At 42.8% G+C, this 19,280-nt stretch overlaps 1 protein-coding gene across 1 annotated transcript; it reads right to left on the bottom strand.

Moving 5' to 3' along the window:
• Window positions 1-4,236: 4,236 nt before the first annotated feature.
• On the bottom strand, window positions 4,237-16,799 carry soga3a (SOGA family member 3a). The gene is made up of 8 exons (XM_053327618.1): window positions 16,383-16,799; window positions 15,910-16,077; window positions 10,288-10,590; window positions 8,173-8,736; window positions 7,801-7,880; window positions 5,637-7,527; window positions 5,396-5,422; window positions 4,237-4,660 (listed from the first exon to the last, which is right to left on the bottom strand). Exons 1-8 carry the CDS (start codon window positions 16,797-16,799, stop codon window positions 4,427-4,429), a joined length of 3,684 nt encoding a protein of 1,227 aa, XP_053183593.1. The 3' UTR covers window positions 4,237-4,426.
• Window positions 16,800-19,280: the final 2,481 nt, after the last annotated feature.

Below are 19,280 nucleotides of genomic sequence, written 5' to 3'. Positions count from 1 at the left end.
ACATCCAGCTAGATCAGCTAGCCTGCAACCTGTCTCTAAATATCATTCTGTGAAGTGCAGCACCTGGAAGGACATGGCTTAGTGGAATTTGCATACATAGTAGTCAAGTCACCCACATGTGAGTGCAAGTGATTGTCAGTCTTAAGCTTTGTTAATGTGTGAAGGGCTGGCAGCTCGTTCAGAATGTTCCCTCCTCCCTCATGAGCGTTTATTTTCAATCCAGTCCCTAACATTGCCTGTCCACTTCCATTCATCATCTGCTCGGCCCCTCCAGTCATTTTTGATTAAAGTCAGTCCTGCTGTTTTATGATCCGCCCGGATATCAGTGATGCAGCCGCAGACTCCAGCTGATAATGGAAGCCTGTCTGAAATTGCTACCTGGCTAATGGGAGAGAGATAAAGACAAATAAATGCACACTCACTGTTCAAACGTCACATTTCTCTACTCACATGCACAAATGTTGCTGCATGTCTGTGTGTGTGTGTGAGTGTGTATTTGGCCTCTAATGGGATGCATCTACGTACTGATCAATATGCAGCTGTCTGAGGCTCCACAGGAAGTCAGGGAATGCGCTACAGTCAGCATGGCTGTATGCCAACTGACCAAGATAAGAAAACACACACACACACACACAGAGAGAGAGAGAGAGAGAGAGAGAGAGAGAGAGAGAGAGAGAGAGAGAGAGAGAGAGAGAGAGAGAGAGAGAGATCAGATAAGTGCCAGTAAGGGTCTATTTCAGGGCAGGAAGAATGGCAGGTTGGCAGGTGCCAGAGGCTCTCAAGGGCCTGAAGGTTTCCTGTGTGGAGTGCAGGGTGGTCAGTGGAGCTGGAGGGCAGGGATCCAGGAGACACCGGTAGGCCAACAAACACTTTTCCACAGCAGCAGCAACCAGGATGTGTCTACTCTGCACCAACAAACACCAATGTACACCATTCAACGACGAAATAAATATTTACTATATATTTGAAACTATTGCAAAATTGTGCGAACACAAACATACAGAACATGACTCAAACTAATTCATTATTAACTCAAAAATAATTCCTTATTGACCATAAAACCGTAGAGAGGATCTGCTGTGGTTTTGACAGGTCAATTCAGATCATATGCCAACAGATGGAAATTTAGACTGATGAGTTACTTGACTGAAGATGTATTGAGAAGATCACCCACTGTAATGTAGCAGGATGGAAATCATGAGTATATTAAACGATGTACAGTTGAGTGGCACATAGTTTGAAATAATGTTTATGTTTATGTGGAAGATTACTAAATATTTAATTATTTAATAACTACACTGGTATTACTGGTGATATTACATTGTTCTGGAAAGAAGTACTCAGGTTAGTCTCCTTATTATCATCCTTTACAATAATCATGCTGACCACATCACTGTCATTAACATCACAGCAGACTTAATGGCACATTAATAATCGCATAACGGCAATCATTTTAGTTCCACCTCCACTCAAAAAATTGGTTTGCTTATTGTCACTTCACTTCAGTGTTTGGCCTGCAATGTGCAGAATGACGTATGTGCAGAGATTCACCAGCTGAAGGGAGATATTTGCTCAGTGCTCACCTTGAATCTGTCTTGCAGCCAGTTGTTGTCCAATGTGCAGCTTACATGAGTGTGATGTGGAAGCAGGAATCCTCCAGAGCTCCACACACACTGAAAATAGAGAAAGGAATGTATCTTGTATCCAGTAGTTTAACTTTTGAGAGGAAACACATGTGCATATTCATAGATCCTAGATTTTTCAGTAAGGAGAGAGAGAGCAGATGTCATTTTAAGAATTTCTAACTAGATAATTAAACTTTTCTGTGGAAACACTATATTAATCACAGATAATTATTCAAAGAAGAGTATTTTTATATGTCTTAAAACATATCTAGAGGAGACCATTTCTAAAATTAGTTGCTGTTTCTACATGTGATGATCTATATATGTGTGATGATTATAAGATATAAGATTATAGGTAACTGCAGTCGCTCTGTGTTTGCATGATAAAATACAGATTGTCCCATAAATTCTACTCTGTATCATTGTGTTTTAAGCAGCAGTGGAATCAAAACAGTTAGTGCTGGTTATGGTTTCAGCATCTGGAAACCTCCAGACTTGAGTGCAGGCCAGGACTGGGAATCTACACTCCTGCCCAAACTCGACACAGGAAAACAGGGTGAGACCGCCAACACGGCGTTAGGCTGGGCATCAGGAAAGGATGACAATATTTATATCAGCGCCAGGGTAGGATTTCTGGCACCATAACATTGTCGCACCTGTTATTTCAGTCAGCCTCGGGTGCCAGGTTTCAGGGTGAGGGGTTAGGTGTCCGTCGCTCTCAGGGCTGAGGCTGTGTATGGTTGTGTGTAGTGCGCTGGCGTGTGCCTCATTTTAAGTGAATGGACATGTAGATTTATCTGTGTATGAAAACTGATTCATTTAGCAGACAATGCACATAAATTATGAAATAACACAGATGTTTTCATGTTGTAGACAGACAAACAGGTGCAACAAGGGGTAAAACGGTGAGTCTAGCTCATCACAATAAAAAATACACGCATCTGGATAGGAATGTACAAAATATTCATGGAGGAATACATGCATGCTGACACACACACACACACAGACATACACTATCACAATGATGAACTGTTCCTCTTCTGCTGTCACATAGCTCTGCAGTCATTCCTCAGAGGAAGAGATCACAGTGTCGCCAAAGATGTCAGCCAACAAGATTTTAGAAGCCAGACAGTCGTTCAGTTCTGGTGCTTTATCTTTGCAAAGTTGAGCAGTCGCCTAGGACTCATCTTGATGCAGTCACAGAAATATTTATGTGCAATTTTTTGACTGATGTTCAGAACTTATTAAATTGTTGCTCTTACTTCAGGCTAAGAAGTAAACAGGGCTGTATTTGGGCATGGCGACTGCACAGTGGCAAGACTGGCTTAGCTTGTGGTTCGTGATCTAAATTATTGAGTTATTCTTCTATTAAGATTTTTTTTTCTCAAAGGGCTGCTATTCTTTTGAAACACTGCAGTCTCTCTTTATACAGTGTAATGTTCTGGTGCTTTCACAGTCACACTTCACAAATGGGTTTAAGGTACCAAGAAACTATTTTTAAAAGTGTAATGATTTGAAATAAAAAAAAACAAGTCACACAGCATAACAAAACATATGAGTGGACAGAGAGTATGAAACAAATGTAGATTCTTTGGTATGTGATGTGAAAAGAGAAAAGGAATCCATCTTAGTCCTTATGTTTATTACACAAAAAAGAACAGCAAAGGCATCACCTTCATCATGATATGATTTCACCACTTTGACCCAAAAAACTGTACCACTCAGCTGAGTAATGTCTTGATATGTGACGATTCAGAATTAGTAAAAGTAGAAAAAAGGCTTTTCATTTTTTTTCTTTTCAGTAAGCATCATTATCTATTTTATGCATAAAAGCGGGCTTTTATGAATGAAATTTAACATTACATTTTGATTGGAAAAAAATCAGCAATGAGAGGACAGCAACATTTAAATGCCATTACAGACAATGCATTTAATTTTCACATCAGGAAAATGCATATAAAGAAACCAGCCTTTGGTACAAAGTTATAAAAAAGGAACTCACATTTTGATCTGTTGATATCAAGGAAATATGCATGACAAATGTAAAGCCAGTCGTGAACATAAAGCAAAATGTTTTTTGTTTTTTTTCTGTCACAGGCAAGGTACAGTTCAGGCATGTACTGCAAGTATTCATATTCAAGAAGGCAGAAAACCAACACTGCTTTATTCGGCACACTGAGGAAGTCCACTGCTTTATATCTGAATCCAACATGATGCTGTATATTGTGTATGTAACATCCTATTTTGTGCAACAAAAACACACAAAACATAATGTTGCACACAAAATACAAAACAGTACATCATAAATACACCATAGTGGATTTTGTTTGGTTGAGAATGTGTACACCATTTGAATATGAGCTAGCATCACTTTAAGGTGTATATACAGTATACAGAACAGAGGGAAATAGTGAAGGGTCTGTTGTTGGTAGATGTGCAAGGCTAAACTAGTCAAGGCTAGAATCCTGAGCATAGGATATCCATTCAGACGGCTGGCATGAATGGATGATGCATTGGATGTCATTATTCCTTTGAAGGTGATGTTTGAGGAGATGCATGATGCTTGGCAGGTTAATCAGAGCACACTGCTGAATAACTGGAGCATCTTCAGATCCTTTTCTTGACTTTCAGCTTGGCTCCACTGAATGCCACATACATTCTATAAGTGAGTTGGCAAACTCACAACTAAAGCACTTCTGAGTCTGGGGGAGTGGAGATCAGTCTGGGTTTGGTATGTACAACAGTAATGGAGAGAACAGGGAAGGTTATCATTGTAGGCTTCTGGTTGTTCAAGGTGAAGATCAAATGATGACAGTCTCTATGTGAAAGGCGTGTGAGTAGGTAAAAGAGGAGGTGTGTTTCTGGAGCGGGAAGGATGGAGGTACGACAGGGGTTGTAGAGGGAGATGAGGAGGTGGAGGAGGAAGAAGTGGGGGAGCGGCTGGCCCATCGGGACGGGAGGCGTCGATTGGCTGGACGAGCAGGCCTCGAGAAGTTCTTCTGGATGGAGGAAGAGAAGCAAGACTTGTCTTTCTCCTGTGGAGAAACAAATGAATTAACGTTTAGGATTATCACACCGTTCTATCATCAATCAAATTCACCCACTCAGATACTTTACATTGTGTCACGTGTTCCATCTGTAGTCTTCTTGACCCTAGGGAAAACAACAAGTATATTTCAAACAGGAAGACTGATAGATTCAGCCCCGTCCTGGAAAAACAACAGGGCAAAGAAGACCCAATTCCTATTGGTTAAGAATACATTAAAATACCTGACACGTGCTGTGGCCCAACTGCCACTTCACAGAATCTTCTAATTTCATCTTGGAACGTGCTCATCAGTTAAGGTTAAACTAAAGTAGTTCCTCTAATTACATTCTTTTCATGAGGTCAAATAAAATTGGCTTGATAATCGTTTCCACAATTTTGTTAACATTTGCATGACTTTAAAGCAGCGTAACCACTTCAGCTTGCTTGTTCCCCCATGGTCTGCCAAGGAGCATTTAGTCAGCTGGCTTCTTGCAGATACATCTGTAATTACAACACAAAGGCCAGAAAAACACTTGCATTACCAGGCCTCATGGCAGGACTGAAAGATGAAAGTTTTTTTTTTCTTTTTAGGAAGGGATGTGGGGGTGATAGACCTCCTGCCAAGTTAACTTTGCATGCCACAACAGCAGTTCCTTTTGTTAGGAGCCTTTAAGCAATGGAATGGCCCAGATGCCCAGATTATAATGGAGGCTTTGGCCTGCTTCTGTCTCTTAGCACATACCAGAAATAAACAACATTCCCACCGGAGCTGTCCTCAGTCAAGGGCAATTGCTTAGTATTTCCAAATGGAAGGGAACAGAATGAAACGTGCGAGTTCATCCAGGTGCACTGCTGTAATCAGCCTTTAAAAATATAGTTTGACTTAATTGCATTTCATTAAACATGTCAACACACCTCAAGAATGGTATTGCATGTGCATATATGTGAAAGTGTGCATACAGTATATATCAGGCTCTACCCACCTGCACTGCAAGCTGTATCTCTGTTACTCCCATGACACCATGGCTGCTGAGTTGTGTGTGTGTGGTGTGTTTCTGTGAGGTGTGTGAGGCCTGTGTGTGTCTCAGAGTAGGAGGTAAGGGCAGAGGGTGCATGTCCAGCATGTCCAGTTCTGTGGCATTCTCCTCCTGCTTGACACTGATGTTAGGACTTGCAGTCATTTCACTCTGTAGGCTGTGGTGCTGTTGAGCCCGGGCTGCACTCTCATAATTCTTCAGAATCCTTTCCACTGCCCCGTAGTTGGACCTGGATCCCTCAGGCCGTGGGTAGGCAGCCAGAGTGAGGGGCTTCCAGGGATGGTCATTCATCATTCGAGGTCCAGGTCTGGAGGAGTCAGACTGTGAGGGAGGAACAGATGCATGCTTTGGCTGTGCCTGGTGCCCTGGCTGTGTCATCTGTCTTTGTTTGTTCTCAGCAGAGGACTGCTGGAGTGAGACACCAACCCTGGCTGGCTGAGGCTTCGCTCCATGGGGATTCTCATTCTTGGAGTTGGAACGCTCCACATTCTGACCTGGCTGGGTATTTGCAGGCAAGGCAGGCTCAGAAAAGGGAGCCTCTGTGGCTACTCTGTGGTGTGTTTTCCTGGAAGGACTGCTCGCTGTCCGAAGTTTGTGCTTGACCTCAGAATGGTGTGCAGGGCTCTGAGATGTTATTGTGGATGCCTCCCTGAGTCCACCCTGTGGCTGTTCAGGTGAAAGGCCAGATGGAATTTCTTGCCTCATTCTGACTTTTTGAGCTTCAGTACCACATCTACCTCGCCTCGGTTGGACTTCGGGGTTCTGAACAGGGGAAGCCAAGGTGGACAGAGACAATGTGACTTCAGGATGTACGCCTGTGACACTAGCAGTGACATCAGTAAAATGTGGCTGAAATTTACTCTCCCTGGGAAGTAAAACCTCATCTGATGCATAAGTTGCTGAAAGGTCTGGTTGGCAACCCAATGAGCCAGCATCTGTTACTGTAAAACTGTCTTGCTCATCCACCCCACGTCCCATCTCCGCCTGAAATAAAGTTCTGTTGAACTCAGCTGTTTTTTGTTCCAGCATTATGTTTCTTCTGGAGCCCTGGATGTTGGAGCTGGCAGGTGTTATTTCCAGAGAGGACAATAACAGATCTACAGGTAAGTCTTTCACAAAAGGAGGGATTTGTAGCTCAGGGCTTTGTATGTTCCCAACACCAGGGCTGTAATCTGAGTGCAAGTCTTTTTCAGCACCCAATATGTTGACCTCAGAGAAACTTTTCTGGACAGTCCCATATGCAGATAACTTACTGTTAATGAATTTACTTGCATCACAGGACCAGCGGCTATGGCAGCAGCCAATGTTACAGTTAGAGTTAACAGGTACAGCACACGATGCTACCTTGCCATCTATTAAAACCTTTCCTTCATTTTCTTGCAGCATAGCCCCAAACTTCTTGACGATGGATGGGCTGCTACACTTTCTGTCCACTAGAACACACGGGCTGTGGCATTTCCTCACTGTCGCCATGGGGGTTTCTGGGATGTGGAGCTCTGTATCTGGATCGGTGGGGCTATTCAGATTCCAGGAGGAGGTGCGGGGAGGGATGGGCGGGGCTGGTATATCCATCTCAGAGAGTACTCCAGGGCTCGTCTGTGTGTCTCTGTAGCTGTCTGGATCCGTTGCACTCATTCTCCAGGATTCGTCTGGCCCCCTGTTGGCCTGCCAGGTGTTATCTGGTGACAAGGTGATCCAGTTTTCCCTCTCCAAGGCCCGAAGGTCATCGTAGATCTGGCTGAGGTCGCAGGGTGATTCATCCAGCTCCCGTCTGGTCTTATCGTGCCCTGGCAGCATCTCCCTCTCCTCCGGGAGGCACAGGGAGTCAGATTGATTCCTGACGGGGATTAAATCGTAAAATACAATTACCACATTTACTCTACTTTAATTATAATTCTTATCATCCACCTATTTTAATTCCATTTGCAACTAATTCCATGTATAACTAAATTGCAACAGAAATTGTTAAAATATGATTTATAATTAATTTACTGCACTGAAACAAATATGACACTGAGATTACATACACAATCAGCAAATCAAGACAAGAACAGTGATTATCAAACAAGTTGGCGCCAGGAAGTTATCATAGCAATGGGGATTTATTTACCTCTTATCCCCACTCTTCTTTCTGATCTCATCCTGGTAGCTACAAAGCTCCTCACTGACACGGGCAATCTCCTTCAGAGCCTGACACAGAGAGAAGGGGGAGACAAGTTGGAAACTGTGTATCGCTGAAGTAATGTGCAAAACAATTGTAGGATTTTGATGGTTGGATTGATGGTTGAGCAGATAAAGAGAAACAACAACAAATGATGACTAAAACAGGTATGGAGGATTACATGAACACTGAAAACATGACAAACACACTGATTTATAAATACAGTGCTTATTAATTAAATATATATCTACATACAGAGAGAGAGAGAGAGAGAGAGAGAGAGAGAGAGAGAGAGAGAGAGAGAGAGATAAAATGTCTCACAGCATTGAGAGCAGTGGTGTTCTTCTTCCTGGTGCTGCCGAAACTCAGCTCTTCCCAAAGAAGACTTTCTTGACTATCAACGTGAACATTCCTTTCATTCCCTTCAGAGCCATTTTTCTGTACCACTCCACATCCAAGAGCTCCATGAAAAATAGCCTCCAGCTCCAATGTATCAACAGCCTCCTTGCTATCAGTGACTTGCTTCCAAGGGCCTCTGGATCTCAATTCATCCAGCAGCTCTGCATGTACATGGTCATTCTGAGTAAACTGACCACCAACATTAAAATCACAGAGGTTGTCTGCTTGGAAACAGGTGGATTGTTGGCTGTCTCTCCCACCACTCCCATTGATGTTGCTATTGCAACCAAAACCAGGTAATGGTGGGTGTCTGCTCAGTTCTGACTGACTGCTGCTGCTGAGCGGCTGGGAGTGGGAGTTGTCACTGAGCAGACTGGAGCCAGTGCTGGTTGAACGCATGCTGAGCCGATGCATGACATCGTGTTCGTCCTGCCTCTCGGTGTCTAGTCCGGTCCCTTCTCGCTTGACCCTCACTTCACAGTACAACTTGAAAGAGTAAATGGAAAGATAACATTATTTATACAGCTTTACTACAGCCTATTCTTGAATAAAACAATATTTTTATTATGTAATTTTACTCTTTAAGGATACATGTTGTAATAATTGAGGAAAAGCAAGATTACCCATCAATTAAATAAGTATTATCAATAAAATGTGACACATATTAATAAATATGTGTATATGTGTATGATATGATGTTTTAAGTCACAAAAATATATATTCAAATGTTAATGCATTTTGACAGTAATTTCTGCAATTACTCTCCCTGATGATTAAAGTGAGATCAGATTGTCAAGAGTGAAGACAATACAAGGAATGTAAATGGCACAATATGATCATGCAAAATATAAAACTAATACAACATGATGAGAGGTCGGGCAAAAAAGGACAGCAACTGATCATACGAACATATTTATAACATAGAGGATTTTAAAAAAACATTCAAATAATCTGTTCAAATAAAATTGGATAACATCTGGCCTGCTACCATGGAATCTGAAAATAGTAACTATTTCATGTTGACTGGGCTCCCTTCCCATCACGCAATGTCTCGATTGGACAACTGCCTTTCAGCCTGCTTTACTCCTGTGCTGTTTTCCTCTCTCATTTTCTGGTCTCAAAGGGGCAAATGAGAGCCACATGTTCTTTTCATAGCAAATTGTTCCAGTGCCTTCGCATTATGTCCAACTGCTTTTGTATGGCCACCCTCATTAAAAAACACCAATTTGCTTTTCGGGGCATGTCAGATTTTGTCTTGCGCTTGGTCACCCGCCCATTGCTCTGAATTACTTCCCTCATGCTCCTGTTACTGCAGAATTATTTTCACTTGATTGACTGACAGATTAATTGATAAATTGACTGACTGTTCACATATTTCCCTACCATAAATCTATATATACAAGTGAAAGTCTATCTTAAACAGACCTAATCCTTAGTTTTGTCTGATAGAGACCATTTCTCAACATGAACACAACAAGACTTCCTTAATGATGTTTTGTTTTTTCACTTTATTTCAAAAATGCATAAACAATTTGACACAAAAATAGTACTTTGGCCACCGTATGAACATAAATTTCCCTCTCTTGCATGCCAGCTTCCTGTCTACACCACTGCAGATCACAACCCGTCTCATTCGCTGCCTCTTTCTCAGTACACAGAGATCAGAGAAACAGCAGAACTTTTGCCCTCCTCCTCCTACTCCCTCCTTTCCTCACACTCTGCAGCTGCACTGATCAGGGATATTGTTTTGACAGGGTTGATGGTGAGCAGGATGTGTAGGAGGGACGATTAACACACTCAGTCCGTAGGAAGCTGAGTATTATACACAAATTAAGAAAACCTCCAAAAAATGATGAACACTGAAATATGTGGACTAAAAACTTTCAAAGAACTTTCCTAAGTTTGGACTTTAACATACTTTTGCAATCTTTTCTTTATCTATAGTGATAATGATCCACTAATCTCTAACTATAATGCTAAAACCAAACCAAATCATCTAAACATTTGTGTGGAAATATTATCATTCAGCCATCTTACCTCTTCTATTTTCTTCTGCATATCTTTCAGCTGGCTCTCCCATTCCCTCCTCTCCACATCAAACCTCTCCAGCAGCTCGGCTTTCTCCCTTGACCAGTCTCTCTCATTGTGCTCCAGGCGACAGCGCAGGTCCATGGCCGTCGAGTGTGTGTCTGCCAGGAGCCGCCGCTGCTCTTCCCTCTCCCGGCGGAGCGTCGAAGTCTCGCCGCGCTGCTCTCGATTGCTCCGTGACGCAACAGAGCCAGGACCTGCCGCTGTCTGGACCCTTCCACTGACCAACTCAGCACGCTCTCTAGCCTCCAACTGGAGAGGGAGAAACAGAACGGGGAGTTAAGGAGGCACAGAGGAGGATAGAGAAGGAAGTAGGGAGATGGACAGGCAGGGTGGGAGAGACCGTGAGGGAAAACAGTCAGTGGTGATAAAGAGATAGATTGGAGGAAAGGGGGATGAAAGCCAGATGACAAGGCCAGAAAAGCGGGGGGAAGAGAAATTGTTAAAAGAGGAATTAAGAGAATGAAGGAGTGGCAGGAAGAGAAGGTGGAGGAAGTGGGGGAATAATGTGCCACAGGGACGAGTGTGAGTGGGTTCAGAGGAGGGAAGAGGGAGAAAAGAGGCGATTGAAAGATGAAAATATCCTGCAAGAACTCACACAAAGGGGTCATGGGTTCAGAGTTCAAGCCCCTTTTTAATGGTATTTCACTAACACAGGATACAGTTCAGGATGTGGCAGATTTAGGCACAGCAAAATATTTTTGCAGAGGATGGGTGTATCAGTCAAAAGATACTTTGGTGTATCAGTTTTCAGAGATACATGCAGACACAATCTTAACACAAATAAGTTCATGCTTGTGATTATTTTCAGTATTTCTCATTATTACAATAAAGCAGATCTGATAGGGTCAATTTGATATTTTGCTTTAAAGAGATTATTACTGACTGCAACTACTGAATGCCCTTTTAAAGTAAAAAGTCTTGGGAATTTCCCCCGGGACTTTTGCTCTGCAAGGGCAAAAAAAAAAACCCAAACATGTGATGACCATAAAGAAAATAAATGAGAATAAATAAGAAAGTCTGCGAAACTACTCCACAATTAAGAGTCAGATTCCAGTTCACTGTCACCAAAGGAGCTAAACACTGGACAATTTGATGACATCATCAAAGTTTAAAGCCTGGTCTGATTTGTACCTTTAGATAAGATAATGGTGTTAAATTTCCTGTCCTGTTCCTTAGTTGTATAGTAATACAATGTGATTCTCTGATTTTGATTTTTTAAATTGTTAAAAATAAATGAGGGTGTGTTTTAGGGCCTAAATCTGTACATTCTGTGGTAAATATGTGGATTTTTGTTGTTAATTTGAAAAGGGGGGTTGGCTTTAGGCATGGAATGAGCCCAAGACAACGCTTGTGCATGTGCATTTATGTATGTGCCTCTGTGTTTGTGTGCATGTCTGTGTGTGTGTGTGTGTTAGAAAGAGGGAGAGAATGCATACAAGCATGCCTGAGTGTGTTATTTCAGTGTTCAGTCATAGACATCGACCAAAGCCTTCTTACAAGCCTCGGTCATGGTGCTATTTCTGCCTGTGGCCTGGGGTCAAGAAATTATGGTGTAGAAAAACAAGTCAACCCTTTCTGACTGCCTGTGGCTCTTCTCAAAGTTATCCACAATTACAGATGGGTGATGATGGGTGCCGTCCACAGTCTATTTAAACATACAAATACAAACAAATAGTGAAAGTGCAAAAACAAGATGGTTGCAGTCCAAATAAAGAGCTGAGGACCGCTTATCATTGATGGAGACAGCAATGGCAAACTGTCTTTGTAAAGGAAATTGTGGAGGAACAGTGTATACTGACAGGGACCCAGCATTACATCAAACACACTCATCTACACATGCATGCGCAACTTAAGCCCAGTCTCAATAAGCCCTCTCCAGCTACTCTTGACCACCCTGTCTGTCACTGTATGGCACAGGGTATATAAAGGTAACTGTGTCACCACGGTGACCCACTATAAATAGCGGACACACAGCCTTGTACAATGTCACATTCCTTGGGGAGGTGCAGAGACGAGGTAAGAGAGCAGGGGGAGTTGGCTTCTAAGGCCGAGTGAGATGTCTCCTAGCTGCCAGCAGCTTTCATAAATCATTGGCAATGTCATGTGGAGAAATATGCTCGGAAATATCCGGCCTAAGCCCTCTTCCTCAGACCTTGGATGCTTGCTTGGTATTTGGTGGTATAAGTGCCCGAAAAGGACGATGAAACAACAAACAGTAGATACATTCATAGACATGACACGCTGAAGAGAGAGGCGTGTAATTAAAATATCGAGTAGAACAAGCAACTGGTGATCAACTGCAACCATGTTGATGCTGAATTAATTCACTTGGGATTAGAACCAACAAGCTAAATTTAAAAAAGAGATGGGGATGTGGCAATACTGTTTGCAACTACACAGCTTCAGTTTCCTGACCAATCAAATGGCTAAAAGAGGGACCGCTAATCATAGCTAAGAATATATAAAAAATGTAAGACTTGGAAATCCTATGCATGAAACTGTATTTATTAGGCAATTGTATACAGTAGCAATTTAGTCTTTGATCTGATTGAGAACAGATAGGAATGTCGAGCAAATTCCATTTCACTCTCGGCTTCACTTAAAATTCCAACTCACAGGACCCAGAACTTAAAGCCCTTAAGTAGCCACCACCTCTTCAATTCACTAACCTCAGGTTTGTATAACACACATGGCTGCTTGGATAATCCTCTACAGTATTCCGGCCGCCTCCCTCCAGTTGTGCACTACCATTTTCAAAGTCTCATCAAAGTGCACTAATGAATGGACAAAAGCTAACCCGCCCAGCTAGCTGTGGAATGAACCCTCTCTAGCAGGTTCATTCAGGTTTCAATGATATTAGCTGAACCCTCTTGGACTGCACGACTCATCAGTTGATTGCACTGAGTGGCTCTTCTCAGGCAAACATGCTAATTCTACCATTCCCTTTCAACTCAGTACTACTCTGGATAGTCCTCGGCATGATCACTATCAGAATTCATCTTGCCCCAACAATTACCCTCTACCTCCTCTACATTCTCTGATGAAAATGGGCTGTCCTCTGCACTGGCACAGTGAAAGCAACGTGTGGAGTTTCTCACCCATGTTGAAATTGTTCACATTTCACTCCTAAGTGGAATGAAGTTACACCCATTTAGCTCTACTGACCTCTCTGTATTAATTTGCATACATTCTTGACTATTTCTTAGCCTTGTTCCAGACCTTTGAATCACAGCTCACGTTTCTTATTTGTTCAGCAATTGTTATAGAGGCGAATTAAGTGAAATGATACCGCCATTCAGTCTAATTATCAGGCTATTTTTCATGTTCTGTCAAGATGCAGAATTAAAGAGTGATTTGCATGAATTATAAACTCTACGATTAAAAGAAACAATAATCTACTCTAACATCAACAGCCAGATTCCATGTAATGCTGCTTTCTCTAACTAAAAGAGACTAAAGTGTGTTTATAGACATCTTACAAATGTACTATGAAGTCTGTAAATCAGTCATTTGATTCCTGAGCTACAACTGATTTTAGAAGCCTTGGACTTGATGAATTTTTAACCTAATGAGCAGCCTTAGATTAGCACTCGGTAAACATGTGCCCAAGAAGTGTAAACTGTGGCAGGATGTGGTATCAGGACAAAACAACTTCTGAAATGGAGCTAACCCCACCCAGCATAGCTTCACTCCAAGTCATATTTCTCTGGGTCTGTTTATGCAATCAATATAGGAAACTGTATTTGAGTGTCTGCGTGCGTGTGTGTGTGTGTATGTGTGTGTGTGTGTGTGTGTGTGTGTGTGTGCGCGCGCGCGCGCGCGCGCGCGCGCGCGCGTGTGTGTGTGTGTGTGTGTGTGTGTGTGTGTGTGTGTGTGTGTGTGTGTGTGTGTGTGTGTGTGTGTGTGTGTGTGTGTGTGTGTGTATGTTCCATTAAAATTTGACGGCCATGAGTGAGAAATAAGTGGATTTAGTTGTTTACACATTGCTTGTTCATGCACATAAATACAAGCAGACTACTATGAGCACTTTGCAAATATATAAAGAGGAGAGACATCTCTTCTGTCCCAGCCATGTGTGTGTATTGGCAAAATGGTATAAGCTTCTGGAGTAGATTAAGCCTCCTTCTCCAACTGCCTCACAGGGCTTTTCGAATACAAAGCAGAACAGTAAATGTCTGTTTTTATAAGGCTCTTTGTCAACTACTCTGTAGCGAGGCCTAGCGACCAGGGGGACAAAGAGAAGAGCTGAACAGTGACATTGTGCCATCTACTCACACAGAGGAAATTACATTACAGCAGTTAAACCATCTATGTGTGCGTTAGCTGTGATCCGGTAAACCCATGTCATTGTGTCGCATTCCCACGTCATCATGGCCTCAGTCAGTCATCTTGGACAAGTGCTCTGCAGTATCATCGCACCACCGTGTCAATTTCCAGCACCACTTCATCGCATTTCAGAGCTTCACCACTTCACTCAGAGATTTGATTTTTCTTCTAGCTTCAGAGGACATTGAAATGAGAGCTGTGCAGATGGGTGAAGGCGTGACCAATCAGTTTTAAGTTTGTGATAGGTATCAGGGCTCAGCTGGCAGATAAAGAGATTCAAGTCGCAACATCACAAAACTACAGATATAACAAGCGCAGAGATGTGAATAAAGAGAAGGCACACAGATAAATCTGACTCACTGAACAAATTTCACAGTATCAAAACTTTCCATTTTTTGGATGAAATGTGAAACAGCGTGATTAGATTTGGACAGACTTCTACTTGAGGCCAATGAAATAAATCCATTTTCTGATATAACTTGTAGGAAAAAAAAAGCTAAATCTCTAAAGCCACATTGCTTTGAGGAATAACTATGCAGGGTCTGTCAAGTGATCCATGCAATGCCTGACACAGCGTGGCACTGGTATGCAAACTTAACTCTGAAAGTATTCTCTGCCCATTTCAAGACACACTTTAACAGCAGCTGTCCACTGTAACAATAGGTTAATATTTCATCTGCTTACAGAAAGCTGTTAAAAGCCAAGCTGGGTGTCTGTGTGTCTGGCCTGGGCTGGAAGACCAAAGTTCGTCTCCTCAGTGCAAATCTTTTGTCTAAGCTGGAGGCTTGAGTTGGATGAGTTCCAGGGTGACTTATCACCCTGCCATGTGGGTGGCAAACACAGCCTGCCCAATTTACACCAAACTATTGGCCCGGTATGCAAAGACAAGAGAAAAGACACAAATGCACTAGACAAGCTAGATAGAAATTAATCAAAGTAAAACACTGTTTATGTGCAAAATGTGTTGCTACAAAACAAGATTAATGTCCTTTGGTTTTGGATAATTACATTCATATTGTGTATGCAGGGAAAAATGTATGAATGTACACACACACACAGAGAGAGAGAGAGAGACACACACACACACACACACACACACACACACACACACACACACACACACACACTAGCATGCTGCAACTGCCAAAATACTTTTTGCAGATGCTTTTATATACAGTGCCAGATCCAACCTACACATCATCATCATCATCATCATCGTCATCATCATCATCCCCCAGTTACCTGTGCAATCCTGCACTGGAGCTCAGCCTTCTCCACCTCCCAGGCACATCTGTCCCTGGTGTACTGTAGCTGGAGCTCACTCCTCTTCTCCTCCTCTCTCTTCACCTCTACCTGCACTTCCTCCAAAACCGTCTTCAGGTCCAGCAGAATCCTCCGGTTCTCCCCTCCCTGTGGGGAAAAACAGTGTTGGCAGCAAAGATGTCAACCAAATATGTCAGCCATCCCAAATGGTACAGCAGTCTATAACACTTTCAACCAACAAAAGCTAATAACTGAGGATTAAAGGTCAAAATAAATACTTGATGATAAACTAATGCATACACTGGTATGTTAAATGATCACTTTTTGAATTTGAAGCCCTGAGAAGTATTCTGGGAACATTAGGGATAGCTGTGACACAACACATTCACGGTTACAAGGGTGCAGAGAGACAGGAATGCGTTTACTTTTCACAAGTCAATATTTCTAATTACTTGAATGTCAGCCACTTCTCTCAACAATGACTCCTTCTCTCGCATCCATTCCTGCTTGTCCTGCACGTGTCGCTTTTTCAAATCATCAAATTTCTTTCTGAGCCGCGTGTGATGTGTTGGCTGTTGCTGCTGGAGTTCAGGACCTTGCCACATTTGTCCCTGGAGGACTTCGAGCTGTGTTGCTACGCCACCTTCTCCTGCGCCCGGAGAAGTACCGAACTGTGGCTCGTAGAGCTGGCTGAAGACGGTGGGCGGAGAAGAGATCCTCCTCAGCGGGCTGCGGCTTTTGCCCCTGCCTCTATCTTTCCTCTCCATCCCGGAGCACGGCACAAACTCCCATCCCTGAGACTGGACGTAGCCCGCACCGGCACCGCCCCCACCGTGCAGCCCCGAACCGTTCATAAAAGCAGTCCACATTTCTCAGCCTCATCAAAAGAAAACATTACAAAAAACAACTTAACAGTTTAAATTAAGCTATTAAAAACTGGCCATGAAGGTATTTTACAACTGTGCATTCCTGTGCTATAATGCATAGGTTCAAATATTATCCTGATGGCTAAAGTTCAACATAATTTTCCATAAACACAAAAAGTTTTTAGTTGGTGACGGGTGGCGTAAAAAGCGCCTATTATCCGAACCCAGCCAAGTCCCCCGTCCGCCACACAGCAGCTTCCAGGCCAGCAGTGACCGCTGTGCTGCAGGCGACGGGACTGGACTCGTTGGTCCCCTTCATGTCTTTGCAGGGACAAGGTCAAGCCCTCATTCTGGTAACCACAGTCCACAGTCAATACCCACAGTGTCCTGCTTTGCTCTGAAAGATCTCCTCACTACTACACCCATGCGTTGTTTCCCTTTCTACATGTTCATAAAACCTCAGGACGCACAGCCTCTCTTCTCTCCACTGCACGTCGAGTCGTTGTAGGCGACAATTCAGAGCTGGCAAAGACAGACACCCAGTAACCACTCCGACGCGAATGGGAGAAGTTCCCAAAAATATCACGGGTCGCACTGATGTAACAGCAGAGGAGTATTTTTACCCCTTGTAACCAAGAGTGTGTTTTCCCAAAGCCAGATACCGCGGCGTCTGAAGAGGCAGCGGAGGAAAATCCATCAATCAACACCGAGTTGCTATAATTACGTCGCAGGATACTACCTTACGCCGTAGCCATGGCAACAAATCATTTTTACGCACAGTGCGCTGTGGCGGACTGGATGATCAGAAAGAGCCATCGCTCGTTTCAAAGGCAAACTTGACTTACAGTCTCACGCTAAATGCAAATATAAATGGAAGGTCTCCTACCTTACCCGTAACATGACGTGACACGTTCAGCCTTCTTTTCATTGCTCCTCAACCGAAAATGTCAAATGCAGATCTGTTATCCATCGCCACGATGAAAACACAGCAGCAGGGTTACTTCCAAGCATTTTTCATCTGCTGTCTTAGCGTGAGAGGGGGATGACTATCACGAGGGAAAAGACGAGGGGTGGGTTCCGGCTCATCTTGATTTAAGAAACACAGATAACGTATGCTATGTCTATCCATAGCGTCAGGTCTGGAAAAAAAATGAATTCGCTGTTGCGTAACGCTTTCACAGTTTCCTGATATCCGTTTGTTCCATTTGTCTGAATAGACCCTTACCTCCTCTTATGATACGATCCTGGACAATGGAAGTACCCCTGCAGAAGCCGCCACGAAACCTACATCTCAGCCAACAGCATGAGAAGCTGAAATGAAGTCCCAACTTGGAATGCAGTGGTTTAGTTAAAAACAACTGGAGAGCGACAGCCTACAGCCGAAATGATGCTTTCATTAACGTGAATAAAATCTCTCTCTCTCTCTCTCTCTCTCTCTCTCTCTCTCTCTCTCCCTCTCTCTCTCCACAGCTGGCCCTAATATGTGACGTAAATCATCCCACCGTTGGGATGAAAGAAGTGAGCACACGACACCGGTTCCGCCCCGTCCTAGTGGTCAGGTCCGTAGGTTAAACAGATTTACCATCAGCACATTTTTTAACGCACCCTCTGGTAGTTTTTCACACTCCTGAATGCCAAATAGCCAAAAGCCAAATATGGGTAAACTGCCAGACCTCCTGGTGTAGAGGGATCATATTCACTTTGGATATTTTGGATGATTTGTTACATATAATGTTGACTCAGACAGTATTACTTGCCTCTGAAGAACTTACAAGAGATGTAATGTTTGGTTCATTTTCAGATTGTGTGTGTGTACTAGTATCAGTCATAACACAAACTAAAGAACCTCATAAATAAACAAACAAAGCTGTCTATTTAGTTCTTCACATTTTGGAGGAACAGTTAGCAGCATTGTTCTTGATGATTGTGCTTACAGTAAGTTTCACCACAACATTTCTGAATCTAATTAAAGGCCCTGAACACCCACACAGGTGTTTTCAGTTAATGTTGCTGATTAGACGTCTGCTAAAGCTTAATTTGGAATGAGCTATGCAGGGAATTGCAAGATGTCACCAATCCCTGTGTACTAATAAGAATAAGAATAGAGTAAGATGTCCCACCCACCCTAATTAGATAAACAAATTAACAGGGAAGTGAGACAGATGTCAATCAAACACAGTCAGTACAGGCCCACACAGTCCTGAGAGGAAGTCTGATTAGGCAGAGTAAGTGAAAAACACCTGTTTGGATGTATTTTGGGTATTGCATCACTGCAACTTAAATATAGATTGTCTGCAAAAAGCACATTATTCACTTTAAATGAAAAGTTACATGACAGACTCACCTAATTAATGCTCCATGGTTGCTCCAAGCTGTTTGGTCTCCAATAAATGTTGAAAGCATTTGAGTAGATGAGTGGCGTGCGTCATACTTGGAAAATGATAATGTCCTGTACCTTGGGTGACCTTATGTGATGTGTTCAAC

This window comes from Scomber japonicus, chromosome 10, assembly GCF_027409825.1.
Source record: "Scomber japonicus isolate fScoJap1 chromosome 10, fScoJap1.pri, whole genome shotgun sequence".
NCBI lineage: Eukaryota > Metazoa > Chordata > Actinopteri > Scombriformes > Scombridae > Scomber > Scomber japonicus.
This window is presented reverse-complemented; position numbering and strand designations above follow the sequence as displayed.

What these genes read in the sequence shown, in the direction of transcription:
- soga3a (XM_053327618.1), bottom strand. Translation starts at nt 16,799, where the DNA reads ATGTGGACTGCTTTTATGAACGGTTCGGGGCTGCACGGTGGGGGCGGT. An exon ending in TGCAGAAGAAAATAGAAGAG is followed by an intron (nt 8,737 to 10,287) that starts GTAAGATGGCTG and finishes TACTCTTTCAAG; the next exon opens with TTGTACTGTGAAGTGAGGGT. An exon ending in AGATACAGCTTGCAGTGCAG is followed by an intron (nt 5,423 to 5,636) that starts GTGGGTAGAGCC and finishes GACTGAGGACAG; the next exon opens with CTCCGGTGGGAATGTTGTTT.